The 16,941-nt window shown below is 39.2% G+C and overlaps 1 protein-coding gene across 3 annotated transcripts in view; it reads left to right on the top strand.

The window, feature by feature from the left end:
- Positions 1 to 13,956, top strand: part of TSPAN12 (tetraspanin 12) — a 62,545-nt gene extending 48,589 nt beyond the window's left edge. For 2 of the 3 annotated variants that reach the window (XM_073328188.2, XM_073328187.2), the window contains 2 exons: positions 3,476 to 3,619; positions 12,343 to 13,956. In XM_073328188.2, the coding sequence (XP_073184289.1) occupies positions 3,476 to 3,619; positions 12,343 to 12,648 (450 nt within the window). In that variant the 3' untranslated portion in view covers positions 12,649 to 13,956. The remainder of the gene's footprint in view (positions 1 to 3,475; positions 3,620 to 12,342) is intronic. The other variant, XM_073328189.2, reaches the window with a different exon arrangement.
- Positions 13,957 to 16,941: the final 2,985 nt, after the last annotated feature.

Genomic DNA, 16,941 nt, shown 5'->3' with positions numbered 1-16,941 from the left:
GTTTTCAACTTGTGGTCTGCAGATCCCTGGGGGTCCACAGACTGTCTAAAATTTCCAGTAGGGTCTGCACTTCCATATGAAATATTTTAGGGATCCACAAATGAAAAAAGGTTGAAAAGCATTGACTTACAACAGGGGTTCTCAAACTTCATTGCATCTCGACCCCTTTCAACAATAAAAATTACTACATGACCCCAGGAGGGGGGACTGATGCCTGAGCCAGCCGGAGCCACTGGAGGTCATGGTGGTGAGGGGCGCAAAGCTGAAGCCCAAAGGCTTCAGTCCCAGGCAGGGGCCTGTAATCTGAGTCCCAATGCCCAGGGCTAAAACCCTCCGGCTTTGGCCCTGGGTGTTGATGCTCAGGCTTCAGCGTCAGTCCCGGGCCCCAGCAAGTCTAAACCAGTCCTGGCGACCCCATTAACATGGGGTGATGACCCACTTTGGGTTCCTGACCCACAGTTTGAGAACCACTGACTTACAATATAAAAAACCACCTCCAGCGTTGTGAGTGCAGTTGCATTGATTTAGAAACCTAGCTACCTGATTACACCTGCAGATCAGATAGGTGTCTAAAAAAGGTACAATTGAAGCATCCTTTAATTGTGGATGCAATATTTGAGGCCTAATTAAAAATCTGTGCCAGTGTGTGTTAAAACTTACTGCTTGTACATACCACCAATAATACAAAATAAGAATGTTCCTGAATTTAAATAATATCTTCAGTTAACTACTTCTCCTCTGCCAAAGATGGGAGCACCCAGGCCTTTATTTTTATTTAAATGAAGAATACAAGTGTGAAGAATTAAAAATTGACTCACTGCATATACAGTAAAGTGAACGTCCTATGGTAGTTTAGTATTATTGTCCTCCCCTCTTACTGCATGCTTTGATTTGTTGCTTCCTTTCTATGGATTTGCCATATTTGAAACATTATATTGGTTGGAAAGGAGCATTGGTTGGAAAGGAGTTTCTAAGCAGTTGCCAATACTGTCTCTTTGGTTGCAGTTTCATTAAAGTGGTCAGTTTTATGTCCTGTCACCAGGAAAAAAAACCCAACATGGCTTGAACATTCACATATTTGCTCTATAGCCTTCTGAAATACAGAACTGTATTCATTTTAAAGAATGAACTATTATGTCACAGAAACAGGGACATGTACAAGCTAAAATCCATTAGCTTCAGATACATGTTCACATGCAGGAAAAGAACTTTTTAATGCTTGTCATTATGTTGCCTTTGTTAAAATGCTGAAATCTATCATTGTTGCAGATTTCCTGTTTATTTAAACATTTCCTGGCTACACTTGGTTAGTCTGTATTTGTGTTAGAACCTGAAGGAAAGAATAAATAAAGGATTAGAAGAGTTTAATATATTTTCTGCTAAAGCTTTTCAAATGCTACTAGAAACAGTAGTTCTTCATGTTTAGGTAGATTGAGAGAGTCTGTCTATGGTCTATAGCTGAACCAATATAAACAATTCCTGGGATTTCCATGCACGCTGCCTTATGATATCTTGGTTTAAATGTATGTGTTGGTTAGATAAAAAAGATGCCTTTATGTATTGGTTATTATAGTGTCACAGCAATGACCCTGTAAGTCTTAAATGACTCTTCCTCTAGAAAGGCTGATTTTTAAATAAATGAAAAATCAACTTCCCTGCCAAAGAAAAAGCCCTGACTCTCTGGGGGGCGGGAGGAGGGAAGGAGCCCTTTATAATAGAAATTTCTTGTGTTTCGTCCATAGCCAGAGGAAATTATTTTTGGAAAGTTTGAGATTAATTGGACAAACTCTTTCAGCAGTACAGCACACTGCCTCGCTAACTGATGGGTTCTCAGTTTTTGAGCATTATGGGCCAGATTTTTAAAAGGAAATCAATGGAAGTTAAGTGCCTAAATATCTGGGCCTATGCTAATTATTTTTGTCTGCTCTCACTCAGATATTGGATGTGTGATCATCAGACTTATTTTCTGCATGAATGAACACTGGTGTATTGGGCCATTTTTATGAAGTTGGAATGCAAACTTCTTAGTTCATAAAGGATCAGGTTTTTTATCAGCTGTGAGCACTGTCTTCTGTGTTTTATAACTTTTTGGGAGAGAAGTGAAATCTGTTTTTCCTAACCACCTCGTTACGTTTTTTTAAGAGCAAATTGCTGATCCAATAACCAGAAAGGGTGAACTTGTGGCTAGGAAGGTACAGAGAGGGAGAATTGAGGTTGGGAGAAGGACAGTGGGGAAGCAGAAGAATGAAAGTAAAAACAAATAGGGAAAAAAGCCGATAGCAGATAACATGAGGGGCCAAAGCTTGAAGTCTTCAGTCAGGCAAAACTCCCCAGCAATTCAGTAAGACTTTGGCCTGAATGAAAAGGTAGGTGAAAACCAAGAAAGAATTTAGTAATGGGACTCTGATGAGAAGCAGAAGGTGGGGGGAGGGGGAAGAATTTAAAATTAACAAGAAAAGAGAAGTGCTGGTTGACAGCTATACTAAGGTATGGTGGGAGAGAATGTGTGTGTTGGTGTGCAGGCAATGGACAGAGGATAGGGGATTGCACAAAGTAAATCTGGAGCCATTGTATCAGCCCTCTTTGTTGTGAATGCAGCCTAGAAAATGAAATCCCATCACTAGGTTATAAGTTTGTTACTGTGATTTTTATGATCTATTATGACCTGTTTTGTGGTCAGAGTTCCTACTATTATGATTCTAATACAGATTATAGTCTCCTGTGATACTTTATTTTCCCCCAAATTTCCTTCCTCCTATTTTCCTTTTCCATTTCAGTATTTTTCTTAGCACTTTTTTATTGTCTTCACTTTTTACTCATTTTCTTTCCTTTCCCTTATTTTTGTCCCTTTCCCTGCTCTGACACATCTCTTCCTGTGCATTTCCCCCCTCCCCCCCAGATTTGCCTCTAGTCTGCTCTAGTTTTGTAGGGATTCTCCATTCCACTGGCTTTTATTAAACTTCTCTTGGCTACCCCCATAATCACAGCAGCATTGCAGGCAAGGACAATTTCTGTGAAGCACCAAGTAGGGCAGTGGTTTTCAACATGTGATCCACGAAAGGTTGCTGTTACCATAGAACAGTGGTTATCAACCTATGGTCTGTGGACCACTGGGGGTCCATGGACTATGTCTAAGATTTCCAAAGAGGTCTGCACTTCCAGTCAACATTTTTTAGGGGTCCGCAAAAGAAAAAAAGGTTGAAAACCACTGAACTAGGGGATTGGTGGGGAGGGAAAGGACAGATCACAGATCTATGTGATTGGCTGATTTTTGGCTTTGTTATGTCCAGGGACAACAGAGGCATCCATAAAATGAGGCTCTGTACAGGAGCTGCCAGAAAAAATACCTAAAAACAATAGCCTGCGTATGTCTGGTTCTAGATACATGTTTTAAAAAGTTGGTTCAGTTTTTAGCTTTTATGACCAGGGAGCATCACACTACAGTCACTGATCTTGGCTAACGTTTCCTTTACAGTTTAAGTGCTGTGGAGTGGTGTACTTCACTGATTGGCTGGAAATGACAGAGATGGACTGGCCTCCTGACTCCTGTTGTGTTAGAGAGTTCCCGGGATGCTCCAAGCAGGCACATCACGAGGACCTTAGTGATCTTTATCAAGAGGTAGGGAGGAAAAAATAGTGCTACACTTAAATATTTCAGAAGGGTATGTACTTACATGTTCCTATGACTTCCAAACTCATAACATGTAAGTCTGAAAAATGTTTGGCGTTCTTGCTGAGCTCCTTGGAATTTTACCTTCTTTTCTGGCAAGGATCTCCCACCATAGGGAGAGATGTCTTCCCAAAGCTTGTCTCTCTTCCCTCTCCCCTGCCCTCAAACATTCACACCATTCCTACTTCTGTATATTTTAGAAACTCCTCCTACTTTGGAGGTGTGCATTCCAAATGTATGAGCATATATTGACAAATGGACTCCGAAAGATAGATCTGTTGGTATGCTTCTCATGAAAGGCTGTGGTAAGCAGAAAGATTCTGTTGGTGGGTGGAAATGGAGGGGGAGATTTTATATAGTGGGCCATATTCATTCCTGGTATAACTCAATTGAAGCTACAAGGGTGGTATCATCATCTTAAAGAGTAAGAATTTGACTTCCTCTTTTTGGTTACTGAGGTAATAGAAAAGTCTTACAGAATCAGTGGATTTGTGGCCTGCCTTCAGTTGAAGCTTTCAAAATATCTGTTCACCTAGAAATGAGATAAGGCATTAGCAATGCAGTTAGCACCTTGCACATGTATAAGCCCTGAAATAGCTATTTTATATTGAATAATATAGTCACATGAGTCTCCCAGTTTTGGCAAGCTGATTACTGAACTTCCAAATGGCTATGGACATAGAAGACCACACACTAATTCATAAATTCCGTTTCTCCAACTCACCAGGCTGGAGAGAGATTTCAGGATTGTGAAGGTTCTCAGATACTATGGTGATGATGACCACATAAGTACCTAGATAGGAAGATGCCTCTGTCAAGTCCTTTGAAAATCCAAGAGCTCTGTTGATGCCTCAGCCAGCAGGGATCATGCACACAGACAAATAACACAGTCACTCCAATGTGAACATAAATGGAGACTTTATGCCAAAGCAGTCGTTTTCTATGGTCTACACTATTGTTGCTGAGTTGTATATAATATTTTTTTAAAAGGATAAAAAATGGATAATGAGAGGGAATACATTTGAACCTGAAGAGATTGATAGCATCACTTGAACAAACACATCAGTGTGTGCAAGATCAAAATATGTTAAAATTAAGAAAATACTTTCATTACTGATGCTCTTATCTCTTCTCATGCAGACTTGCTCTTGAGCCTGCCTCATCAAAGTATGCTGTTTTTGCAGGCATTATCACTTATGCTGGCAGAAAGCTGAAAATCATTAGTTGTGCTCTCAATAGTACTATGATTGATGTCTCCAAGATGGAGGCATCGGGAACATCGTATATTTAAATGTGAAAAAAGGCTTTGAGAGGAGAACAAATGTACATTTGCCTCCATGTGTATGTTAGGTATGTGAAATAAGTTTGAGTTTGTGGCAGTCAGGAATAGCATTTGATCCTATTTCAAAACTTAGATCACTTGAATTTCTTAGAATTGACAGTATCTTGGAATGGTTGTAGTTTCTATTTGAACATAACAATCATATTCTGTCTGAAAAATAACCAAATATTAAAAGCATGTACAAGTTTTATTTTGTTGATAACTTAGGTTTTTTATTTTGTTTTTAAACAATGAAAAATACTAAGAGTCAGAGTAACTTTTAACTTTACACTTAAGACATAAAATTATAGCAATAACTTTGTAATTTACTCTTCAGGATTTCTTGGTGATGTTGCATTCTTTTGGCACTTTACTTTTGTTAGCTCACTTTGGACATTTGGAGAGTTTGAGCAAAGATTATGCATATTAAAATAATATTATAAATATTGCATGAAACAGACCTGCCTTTGCATTTTTATAAGGTTTAATCAAGGCTAATGTTAATAATAATATGAAGCAAGACTAGTCCTCTTTCAAGAGTTCTTTTACAATTTCTGTGAGTGGAAGGGGGGAGGGGAGGACCCTGTAAAGTGAATATATTTATTGGCCAGGACATTGAAGTTAAAGCACATTTAAATCTGAATAAATGAGTAGTTAAATGTGTTCTCCTTTGGAAGAAGTGTGAAATCAGATTTTTTCCAGTTTGAGGATGATGAAGAAACATTTGCCAAGCACTTTTTAAAATCATGGTTTTTAAAAACTCCATTACTTACAACAGACTTTTTAGAAATTTAAAGGTGCAATTTTTGCTATTTGGCAAACACTATCTCTGCTGCCAATGATCTTCCCCCAATGTGCATCTTGTGCTTCAGTGAGACAGAAGCTGTATGGTCTCTGTTTTGTCTACTTCCTTCTCTTTAGCATCATCGTCATCATCAATAATATTAATACTCTTCTGAGACTAGGATTGATAGTTAACTTAGGTTTCTGTTGTTGACTATAGCAGAGCAGGGTACAAAGCATTGTCTGGCCTACATAAAGTTTTGCCTGTTTTTGTTTGTTGTTTAATTGCGTGACATTGCTGAACTGAAAATATCTAGCATAAAATTCTCCATTCCTCTCAAGCTACACTCAGTTCAGAAATGGGAATGGTGTAGGATGTTCAAGTGTAACTGGTGTAAATTAGAGCAGCTTCAGGAAGCTCATGTCACTGAGAAAAGACTGCATTAGCAAGGAGGAGCTTTCTCCACTCACTGGGGAAAATGGTCTCCTGTGTGCTTTTCCTTCTGATACCAAAGGTTTTGAACAAAACTCATTAGCCAAAAGTTATATTGATTCTAAGAGCGCCATCCTAACCCAGACAGGTATAGTACTCTGCTTTCATGCTGATCCCACCGGGCTGAAAATCTGGCTTCAGATCATTATTCAGAATCAGGGCACATCACCCCATCCCAGTCTATTACAGCTTGGCTCCTGGCAAGACTGAGTCTTTAATTATGGTGTGTCTGAGTAGATAGCTGTCTCTTGTCCTTCAGACATCTCAGAAGCCATCTACCAGAAGGATCTTATTTTCTGAGTGGAAAAGGTTTAACATGTGGTGGAATCAGATCTGCCTTGTACAAAAACTGTTTGAGTACCACCACCTTGTTTTATTTGACTAGGTTTATTTAATTGCAGTATGTTTTGGGTTCATTTGGAGCTTGACACTTTTAATGCAACCCTGATGAAATCTTCTTTTGAGCCACTCAGTTCCAGGGAACTGAGTTCCTAAGACATGGAAGGTCATTTTCCTGGAGACAGTTCAGTTCATGAATTCCTAGGAGGAAGGCCAGAAGGAAAGATAATAATCATTTAGTCCAACCACCTCCTTAGCACAAGGCAAAGAATGTCATTCGACATTACGCACAGTAACTGATGGTTGAACTAAGTGTATCTTTCAGAAAGACACCCAGTCTTGATTTATAGAATCAATACATCACTATTACGTAGAGAGTTTCAACTGTGGATCTCACGTCATTTTAGAAAGGAAACCTATGTGTCATTATCTCCATTTTACTGACTGGGAAAATGCAGCACAGAAAGATGAAGTGTCTTGCCAAGGTCACATAGCAGGGCAGTGACAGAAACAGGATACAAACCAGGTCTCCTGACTCTTAGCCCATTGTCCTGTACACTGGAATACGTTGCCTCATAAAATGAGAGTGCTTGAGGCCCTAGTGCCTGATCCACCTTATTATACCCAATTAAGAAGAATCAGGCAGTGCTGAGGATTCATCAAAGACTCCTCTCTGATGTGGGGTCAGAAGTCAACATCAATGGCCTATTGTTCTGCCAACATTCTTTCCACTCCCATATCCTCATTTCGATGAGTCCTTTCTCCCTGTGCTTGATGTCCACAGTCTTTTTGGTTTCACTTGGAGCAGACTAACATCCTTAGATAGGGCAACTAATTTTCCATTGCAATGACCTTTGTGATCTGAACCTTACAGGATATGCCAAGGCAAGACTGCCTGGCTTGTGGCTGTCTCCATCACAGACATCTGAAAGGCCGCTACATGGTTCTCCCTCCACCCCCATTCCCAAAACATTATTGGATTAATTCATCTTCCAGGAAGGAATCCAATTTTGGAGTCTTTGCTGCAGAATTGGTTCCAAGTTAAGGCAGGCCATGCTTCTTCTCTTTCACCACAAAAAATATTTTTGCTTCATGTTAAGTGGCACCATATTTTCAGTTGGCAAAAACATTTTCCCCATGAGTTTGATTCTCTAGTTTTGGGTTCATTCAGCAGGCTTGTACTTTAACACCGGATGCTGCATTTTTAGAGGTAACTTAATAGTCTTTTTTTATGCTGAAAAAAGTCTGTGTTTGGATTGATGGTCGGCATTGACATAGCTGCTGCTCAATGCAGCTGTGCTATAATTTTCTTTTGAGAAATGTCTTGAGCGTCTTATTCTTGAAGAGTCAGAATCCTGCACAGATGGCATTGTTAATGAAAAGAAGATGAGTTACCTGTAACGCTGCTGCACAGAAGATATGGTCTTGCCGGAATCTTGCTTCCCCACCCATTGCTTTGCAGATTTTGGAAGTAATCTTTTTCTGAGTTATTTTTCCTCTCTCACTTTTTTTTTGCCTTCTGAGCTATTATTTTTTGCATATGTTGATCTTTGTGAATTGGTTTTCTTTTTGGGAGCTTCACTTCCTGTACAATTGAAAGAATAGACTAGAACATTTGAAGATCAGCGGTCATCAGAGGGTGATGTAAGAGCACAGTAGTGGGCTTGGTGTGCTCGTTACCTGCCTTCACTAGGTTAAAAAAATATAATCTTGAGAGGTAGGAGAGTTCAGCTGTTCTAACGGTAAGAAGCTAAGGCCCAGGCATAAGAATCCTGAAAGATGTTATCTTCAGAGAAGCAAAATTACAGGTAAATATCCTTCCCTTTTATAACCTGATGGACTCTGATTACATATAGGAAGCAGATCTGTTAGCTAAGTTGATGTCATTTGTACATAGTCACTTTCAGTGTAGAACTAAACTTTTTGAATCTGATTTTCATTTACACTATGGCCACTTTTCAACACTGAGTGTTAAAGTGGGTGTAAAAGTATTTTATGCCTACTTTAGGGCCCCTTTACACTGCCAGCAGTGTAAAATGGCCATAGTATAAATGAGAATAAGGCCCTAAATTTATAGCTTTGCAAGCTTGAGAAAGTAATACTATACTGAATGATCTTTACAAATTGTAATAGTTGGTATTGTGTTGTCACTAATGTAAGAGCTGTTCTTCTTGACATAGATTTTTTACTTCAGCCTAGGAGAGTATATTTATATGTCCTTTAATTGCAACTTAAAAACTCTGAGTATATCAAATATGCATAAATAAAATGTATAAATTGGGGATAATGGGAATGGCTGGATAGGTCTAGTTTTGGAAACTGATTTGAATGTGAACCAGAGCAGAAATGTAAGAGCATCATTAAGTGGAAGGAGGCAGCCTGGAGAGATCTGGTATAAATTTGCCTTAGTTACATGTCTGTACTGCAGGAGCTGTACGGATTAATGCTATTGCTCTCTGATGCTGATGTTTCCTCTAGACAGCAGATGAACTGAATTTGAGTACTGTGTGTAAGCATTTTTTAACTGTGACCAGCATGCACTTAGTTCCTCATAAGTTATCAGAAAATATTAAATCAGCTAGTTTCTTCACAGTTAAAAACAAATTTGGAGCAGCATAATTGAAACAATATATTTTGCTTAGGAAAACGTGCCCAAATGACTTTCTTGTTCTGTATCAGTTTGAATTAAAGGTCTTTTGCGGCAAAGATTTTTGTTTTAAAATTTCTTAGAAGCCTAAATTTGCTTTTTGTTCTGCTCTGAGTCTCACCTCTGTTAAAGCATTGACCGAATGAAACTGTTGAAAGTCTGTGTTGTATTACTGTGGTTAATACTGGAAAGATGTCAAAGTCCTTTAATGTATTCTGACATAATGTTTTCAGAATACATGGAATAGTTTATTCATTACAGATCCGAAGTGAGGGACCTGTTGACGTCGGTGTGAGTTTGCATGTGAAGCACTTGTAGAATCAGGCTGTTAGTCAAGTAAACTGGCATCTATGACGGTGGCATTTGAAATAAATTTTGGTTTCTGGAAGCTTTTAACATGACAGGAATACTAACGTGGTCATGCTCAGTGTTAAAAGCCTGTTATTTTGGACAGTTACTTATTTGTCATAAGACTATGTGGAATAGATTAGTAGGGTCATAATCACAGAAACAACATTTTGAAAATAACGTGACCAACCCGATGGCTTATCAAAGTGTCCTGTTGGTACTAGTGACTGTGTGCTTCCATCACACTGTCCTGTGAAGACCTGTGTCTCTGTGAATTTCCCCTCACTTGTCCTGTGCAGAAGACCCACCTTTAAATCTCTGTAGAGTTCAGGGGTGGAATAGAGTTGGGTTGGACTGAAGGAGCTGAAGTGCTGCTCTCTACAGCACTTTCCCTTGGGATTGATTTTAATGTAGAAATCTGGGCAGGGATGAAATATAGTTTGCAGTTGTATTATCTCCTATTGGTTCCCTGTGTACAGTTATTACTGAGCCGCTTCAGAAAGGCCCTGCCTGTGGCTCTTCCTGGACACATCCTGCTAGGGTAAAATGGCCATCCCTGCAGGACAGCTCCCTTTCCCACAGATCCATGAGATGCTTGGCCAGGACGGGGGACTGGATGCCTGGGCTTAAAAATCTGTGTGATCAACTCTCCCCAAAACTCCTCTTTCTCAAGAGAGACTGGTTCAAGGAAGATTCTGCAAGGCTACTTACTTATTTTTTCTGCAGAGAGAAGACAGTTAGCCTTGGATATTTTGATTTGGGTGTTTTCCTGTAAAATTGTCTGCATCAGCAGTTATCAGACTGTGGTCCAAGGAGCACTTGGTGATGGTCTGCAGAGAGCTCAGTGGTCATGTGTTCTGGACTCTGCCTTGATTTTACATTTTAAAAACAAGTGAAATGCAATAATTTCTTAATAGTACTTTTCCATGTCAGGAATGGCTGTAGCTGCATGCTGGGATATTATGTCATCATGAATGGGAGGAGAGGAGCTACATGCAGAGATCACCTCAATAAGATGCTAAGGGCTTGTCTTCAGTGTAGCTAAATCGGCATTGCTGCAATCGATGCTGCGGCATCGATTTAGTGGGTCTGGTGAAGATGCGATAAGTCAATGGAAGAGCACTCACCTTTCGATATAGTGCGGTGTAGAGACACCACTGTAAGTTAATTTAAGCTATGTCAACTTCTGTTACATAACTTACGTAACTTAACTAGCGTAACTTAGATTGACTTACTTAGTCACTGTAGACAAGGCCTTCGATTGCGGTTCTTTTTGACAGGGAGCATCTTTTGTTCTGTGTTTGAACAGCAACTTCCACAATGGGCTCCTCCTCATGACTGGGGCTATTAAGTGCTATGGTAATAGATATAATAAATAAGAAGGTGATGTGGCCTTCAGTATAAAATGTTGAAATAATTCTGGTTGACAGAACAGCACTGAGGCATTCAGACCAGTTTGCTGAGGAAGAAGAGTGATTTTGGGGGAGGGATGAGCACCAGTGCTTTGTGTGTCGGGAGGCTACTTTGCTATGGACTGGTAAACTTCATCAGTGCAATTTTTCACAATATTGCTCTCGTTGCTGTTTTTTAGTTACAGTAACTGACAGTTTGCGTTAAACATTCTATGACCCAAGAACAAAATGTTTTCAAATAGACTGAATATGTTACTATATGGTAAGTAGCAGTAAGATGCTCAGCCCAGTATAAGATATAGGAATAAAAACAGTCCATGACTTCACAATTTAAAAATCACAAAGATGCTTTTATGTACAGATGAGCACAAAGTCTGGTTAGTTTTAGAGTATAGCCCTGGTGAGTTGCCATAAGTATAAAACATACATGGGCGGGTTTTTTGCAATGAACAGAGGCTGTTAGTTGAAGAACAAAGAGCTGGAATAGTAAAAATGTACTTTGTGAGTAAGGAAAACTACTTGTATCTAATACTTTGGAGAAACTGATCATGAATCCTTCTGTAAAGGTTACCTCCCTTTAGTGTTTCCACAGTCGGAAAGACCATTTGGCTTTGTACTGTGACTGGAAAGCATTAATGTAACTAATTTTATCCACTGTCTAGGCTCTTTCTACAGAAGTCAGGAGCTCAGAATAAGAATATGATACATAATGTATGTAGCTAAAAAACTTGAAGAGTCTGGGGAACGCCATGATGAGGTTATACAGTTTGGCAAATCTTTGTTTAGGATATTGGTTTAATTTTGATTCATGGTATTATAAAAATATGTTCTGTTTGGAAAAATCAAAAGGGAGTTAAAACGTTGATCTCATTATTAAAAGCTTAATAGCAACAGCTTTAAAAAAAGCTTTATAGCAATGGACTTAAAAAGTCTAAAGTCTGTCGTTTAGAAAAAAGAGGAGTAAGAAAAGATTTGATGGAGCTGTCTTAAATATTGGAAAAAATAATTGAGTTTTTTTCAAAATAAGCAAGGTTGATCGGATCACAGATCAGATGAGCAGAGGTCATGAGTGGAGAGAAATATGGAACAAACAGATCTCTGGGAGGTTATGTGAATTAAATCTATGAAAGGATTTTGAGACAAGATTGTGGAAAGGGAAAACAAGCAAGCAAAGCAATATTACAAAGCGTGGTTTGAAGAATAGAAATGCGACCCTTGATGGGTCAAAAGGACAATAGTAGATACTATCTATGTGTAAAAATAAGCATTTGGAACTCTGAGGCAGATCCAAATAATGTTGACTGTCTTTTTTATCTTTTTGTTCTATAGGGTTGTGGTAAAAAAATGTACACTTTCTTGAGAGGAACGAAACAATTGCAAGTTCTGCGATTTCTAGGAATCTCTATCGGAGTTACACAGATTCTGGCTATGATCCTCACTATTACTTTGCTGTGGGCTCTATATTATGACAGAAGGGATCCTGGGACAGATCAAATGATGTCCTTGAAGAATGACACCTCACAACACCTGTCATGTCATTCAGTCGAGCTGCTGAAACCCAGCCTGACAAGGATCTTTGAACATACCTCTATGGCAAACAGCTTTAACACACACTTTGAAATGGAGGAATTGTAGGAGATACAAATGAATGTGTGAAGTCACAAAGTTATGGGGCTTTTGTTTTGTTTTTGTTTTTCCCCTGTTCTGTCTCCTGCATTTTTAAGTATACCTTTCTGTTTCAGAAAATGGCTAATGAACAGACATGGAGATAGCTCCATGGAAGGACAGTTGATCAAAGATCTGTCTCTCAGCTTCTTCGAGCTATGAAACCATTGTTTTGCATATAAAGCACCATTTACTGGATGCTGCAATATTTAGCTCATCCACAAGATGTACAGCATAATAAGACACTGATATCTACACAAGTAGATAGACACTACTAATGACACTTTAAAAAAAAAGAAAGCATCATAGAAAGTAGAAAGATAACGGTCTTCCATAGAAATGTCTATATTTGAGAGGCAAACAAAATGGACTTTTGAACACGTCTACTAAACCATTGGGAAAATGTTCAGGGATATATGTGAATATAAATATATGGGGTTTTTTTTGTGTGTGTATATATAGTAGAGCTACAATTCAAGTAAATGGGTTTAAAAATGGCAACATCTGTAAAAAGAGTAAAATTTTCTTTTCTTTTTTCTTTTTTTTAACAGCACCTTTATTTTAGCTGTTTCATTTAAAGATCGTCTAAAAACCTCTATTTTTATCCTAAGATGATTGTTTAATTTTTAAATTAAAATACGTTAAACAGAGGTTTTAAAAACCATGAATATGATCAGTATACTTTATTATTCTAAATGTGACCTAATATGTAGAAAATGTTTTTCAAAACAGTATGTTCTTTGGACTGGATAAATTTAGTAAAAATAAAACATATTTTCTTTCCAAACTAGGGATCAGTATGAGAGTAGCAAATCTTTATAGATAGACCCCTCTTTCTCCTCCTCCTCCTTTCTGCCCTCCAGATAAAAATGAAAGACTATAAGGAAATCAATGATCTACTGGTTTATTGTTCTGGATGCAATTGCAATAAATGTAATGTAAGAGTAAAGAAGGAGAAATTTCACTCTAGCCTTTTCTTCATTGAAAGTTCGCTGTTGACTCAAATTGCCAAATGGCAACAGAGTTAAAATCTATTTATTGAGGTGGGAAAAGTGCATTTTACTGTATTTTTATGTAAATGTTTATTTCAAAGGATTATTTTTTACAGTCAGACAAGTTCTTGAAAAATGTGTTTATTCCAATAACAGTGCTTTGTGACAAATGGGGTTTTTACACAGTATTGAAATTTTAAAGTTTTTTCCACTTGTTTTGGAACTGTGTAGGAAGAAAAAAAAAGAGGTGCTCTATGGCAGCCAATAAAATCACTACTGCCCAGAATTTTGTGATGGCTTCTTTCTTTTTAAAGTTAAAGAGAGTGGGTGCTTTTTTCCTAGTAATTTAACTTTAAAAAGCTCTATGTTAAATGTCCTTACTGCTGTCAGTTTGTCAGTATTGTGTGTTTAATGTTAAACACACAAATGTTAAACGTAGATATTAGCTGTGAATTTCATTGTTTTTTGACCTTTTCATAAAAGTTTCAAGTGAATGGGAAGCTAGGGAGCCAGTTCAGAGTTTAACCTTTTGTCGCTGATCTGTGTGTGTGCTTAATTCCTCTGCAGGCATCACTCTCTGTGGTGAAGCTCCTGCTATGGGCTGTCCCAAGCCAAATTACATTGTAGCTTTTGGACTCCACCTTCTGAGTGATCATGTTTATATCGGGAGATAATGCTGGAGGGAAATAAGTAGGTTTTGGAACGTCACTGTGATGCAAGGAAGTTATTGAGCCCACTCCCCCTAGTCCCACGTCAGTCAAGGTTTCTTCGGTAGCACTTTGCCATTACTAAGGGCCATGGATGACTGAGATCAAAGGGGGATGACTGAGATCAAAGTTGTCCAAGAAATGATGCTCTCTTAAGAGCAGTTTTCCCTTTTCCTCAGTTTTGTATTCTCTATTGCATTTCCTGTAACGCTTTTTTTTTTAATTTAGAACCTGATCCTGCAAACAGGATCATATGTCATATGTGAAGTCTGTATCATAATGCAAACACATACATAGGTCAGATTAAGGTTGATCAGGCAACCATAATTCTGGGCAGTTCCTAACTTCTGACTTCTTGACTCTGCAGCCTTAATAATGTTTAATGTTTAATAATGTTATAATAATAAATACATATGGTGGAGGAGAGGCCTGTTTTCAGGGGAAAGGTTCAGAGGAGTTTGCTGGGTGATAGCTGCTCTCTCCTCTTTTTCAGTGAGGGTCACAGTCTTGGGAGTCCTTTTGGATCACCAGCTTCTACATCCCGAAGCAGCATCAGCGATATCTTTCTTCTCAGGTGTGCACTTTACTAAAATTATCCATGCGCATATAGTCTGCAAATTGTGCAGTGGCAGGTGGGCTACCCTCAGCAGCTCCTCAGAAGCATCAGTTAGTGCACATCATGGTCATCTGCTACAGGATCTTTCCGTGTGTAGGACATTACACCTGTGCTTTATAGACTTCACTGATTCCTTATCCTAATTACAGGGGGAGGGTGTTGATCTATATCAAAACCCTACATCAATTAAATCCATGCTAATGGAGGGACCACCTCTTTCCCTGTACACCATTGCCAATGGAGATGAGTATTCAGTCCCTATATTGGGATTTGCTGATATCTGAAAGTGGCTGTGATGGAAACTCCCCAGTGGTGGGAGTAGAAGTGATTTAAGGAAGTGTGGAGGAGCATCTGGCCATCTATGCCCTCCCCGGCCTGCTCCCTTATCAGAGCATCTGGGAACTCACTCAGAGACACCGGGCCCTTCCCATGGCATTACACAGCCATGCAGCCACTACTGGCCCCAGCATTACGCTTCCAAGAATGAAGCTTTAACATCACAGCCCTCCTGGAAACCAAACAGTGGCGAGGAGGTGCACACACTTAAGTGAATCCTCATGTCTGAGCCAGCATTTTAACTTTTTCTACCTTCAGTTTTTGGACTCTTGGCAAATATTGACTGGTAATATTCTTCCTCCCACACTCAGCCAACCCTTCCTTCTTCGGTGTGCCAACCCCTCGTCTTTCCTGCATTCTGTTGTCCACATCTCCCCAATGCAGCACTACTCCCCAAAGTTTTACAGCCCCTACCTATGCAAGCCACACACACAAACACCTCTGTGGGAAGTCAGTGGGACTACTCACATGTGACAGTAAGTCGTGCATAAATGTCTGAAAGGTGCAGTGATGACCTTAAGTTGTGGAGATGCGTCAAGTGGGACACTGAAGAAACCACATGGGTAAATTTACACGGGGCAGGATCAGGCCCTGCATTTGTACAGCATGTAGCATAATGGGAACCTAATCTCAATTGTAGTATCTGGGTTCTACTGGAACATAAATAGTGATAAAGGCAGGGTATTTTCATGAGACTGCCCTTGACGCTGAAATTTACTTTCCCCAGGGTTCTGCCAAAGCTTTAATTTCTTGGCCATAAGTATTGGCCAAGGTTTATGTATTTTAGTCTTTTTGCTGGAGGGAGAATACTTATAAACTCTGCCTGCAGTAAACATAGCTAACTCATTTTGTAAAGTGCCACATACATTTTAGGTAATAAGCAGTAACAACAACAGAGGCCTTTTGTCACTATACAATTAAATGTCTTATACAGATGAGAATCCTGGTATCACTTTTGATGTTTTGACCATTGGAATATTATAACATGTGTGAAGCACTGTTGGTGAAATGAGATATTTAATATAGCATTGCAAATCTTGCTTCTGATTGAGTGAGTTTCTTTAGATGGTTTGGAATGTCTTAATACTTCACACCCATCTGTTCACTTTGGACACAATTCCCATATCTTCCTTAGATATAAGTGCCTAGATGCCACAAAAATGGATGCTTTAGAAATAGATAGATAAATAACCAAGATCGACAGACAGATGGTAACTAAGGGTATGTCTACGCTACCAGCTGGATCTGCGGGCAGCGATAGTCTAGATGCGATAAATCGATTCCCCGAGTGCTCTCCCATCGACTTCTGTACTGCACCACCACGAGAGGCGCAGGCAGAGTTGATGGGGGAGCAGCAGCAGTCAAGTCACTAGTGAGTAGGTCTAAGTACATCGACTTCAGCTACGTTACTTACGTAGCTGAAGTTGCGTAACTTAGATTGATACCGCCCCCCCAATGGAGACCAGGGCTCTGTAAGCTAGATAGATAACCGAGTATATCTTTCAATCTATATCAATTCTAGATATGTAGGCACTTGTATCACCCACTCCCCTCTCTGGTCTACTCATGTCTAATGACTACATTTAAAGATCTAGTGTCAGTTCCCTTCAGT

Source organism: Lepidochelys kempii, chromosome 1 (assembly GCF_965140285.1).
Source record: "Lepidochelys kempii isolate rLepKem1 chromosome 1, rLepKem1.hap1, whole genome shotgun sequence".
Classification (NCBI taxonomy): Eukaryota; Metazoa; Chordata; order Testudines; family Cheloniidae; genus Lepidochelys; species Lepidochelys kempii.
Note: the sequence above shows the minus strand (reverse complement) of the source record. Positions and strands in the feature narration are given on the sequence as shown.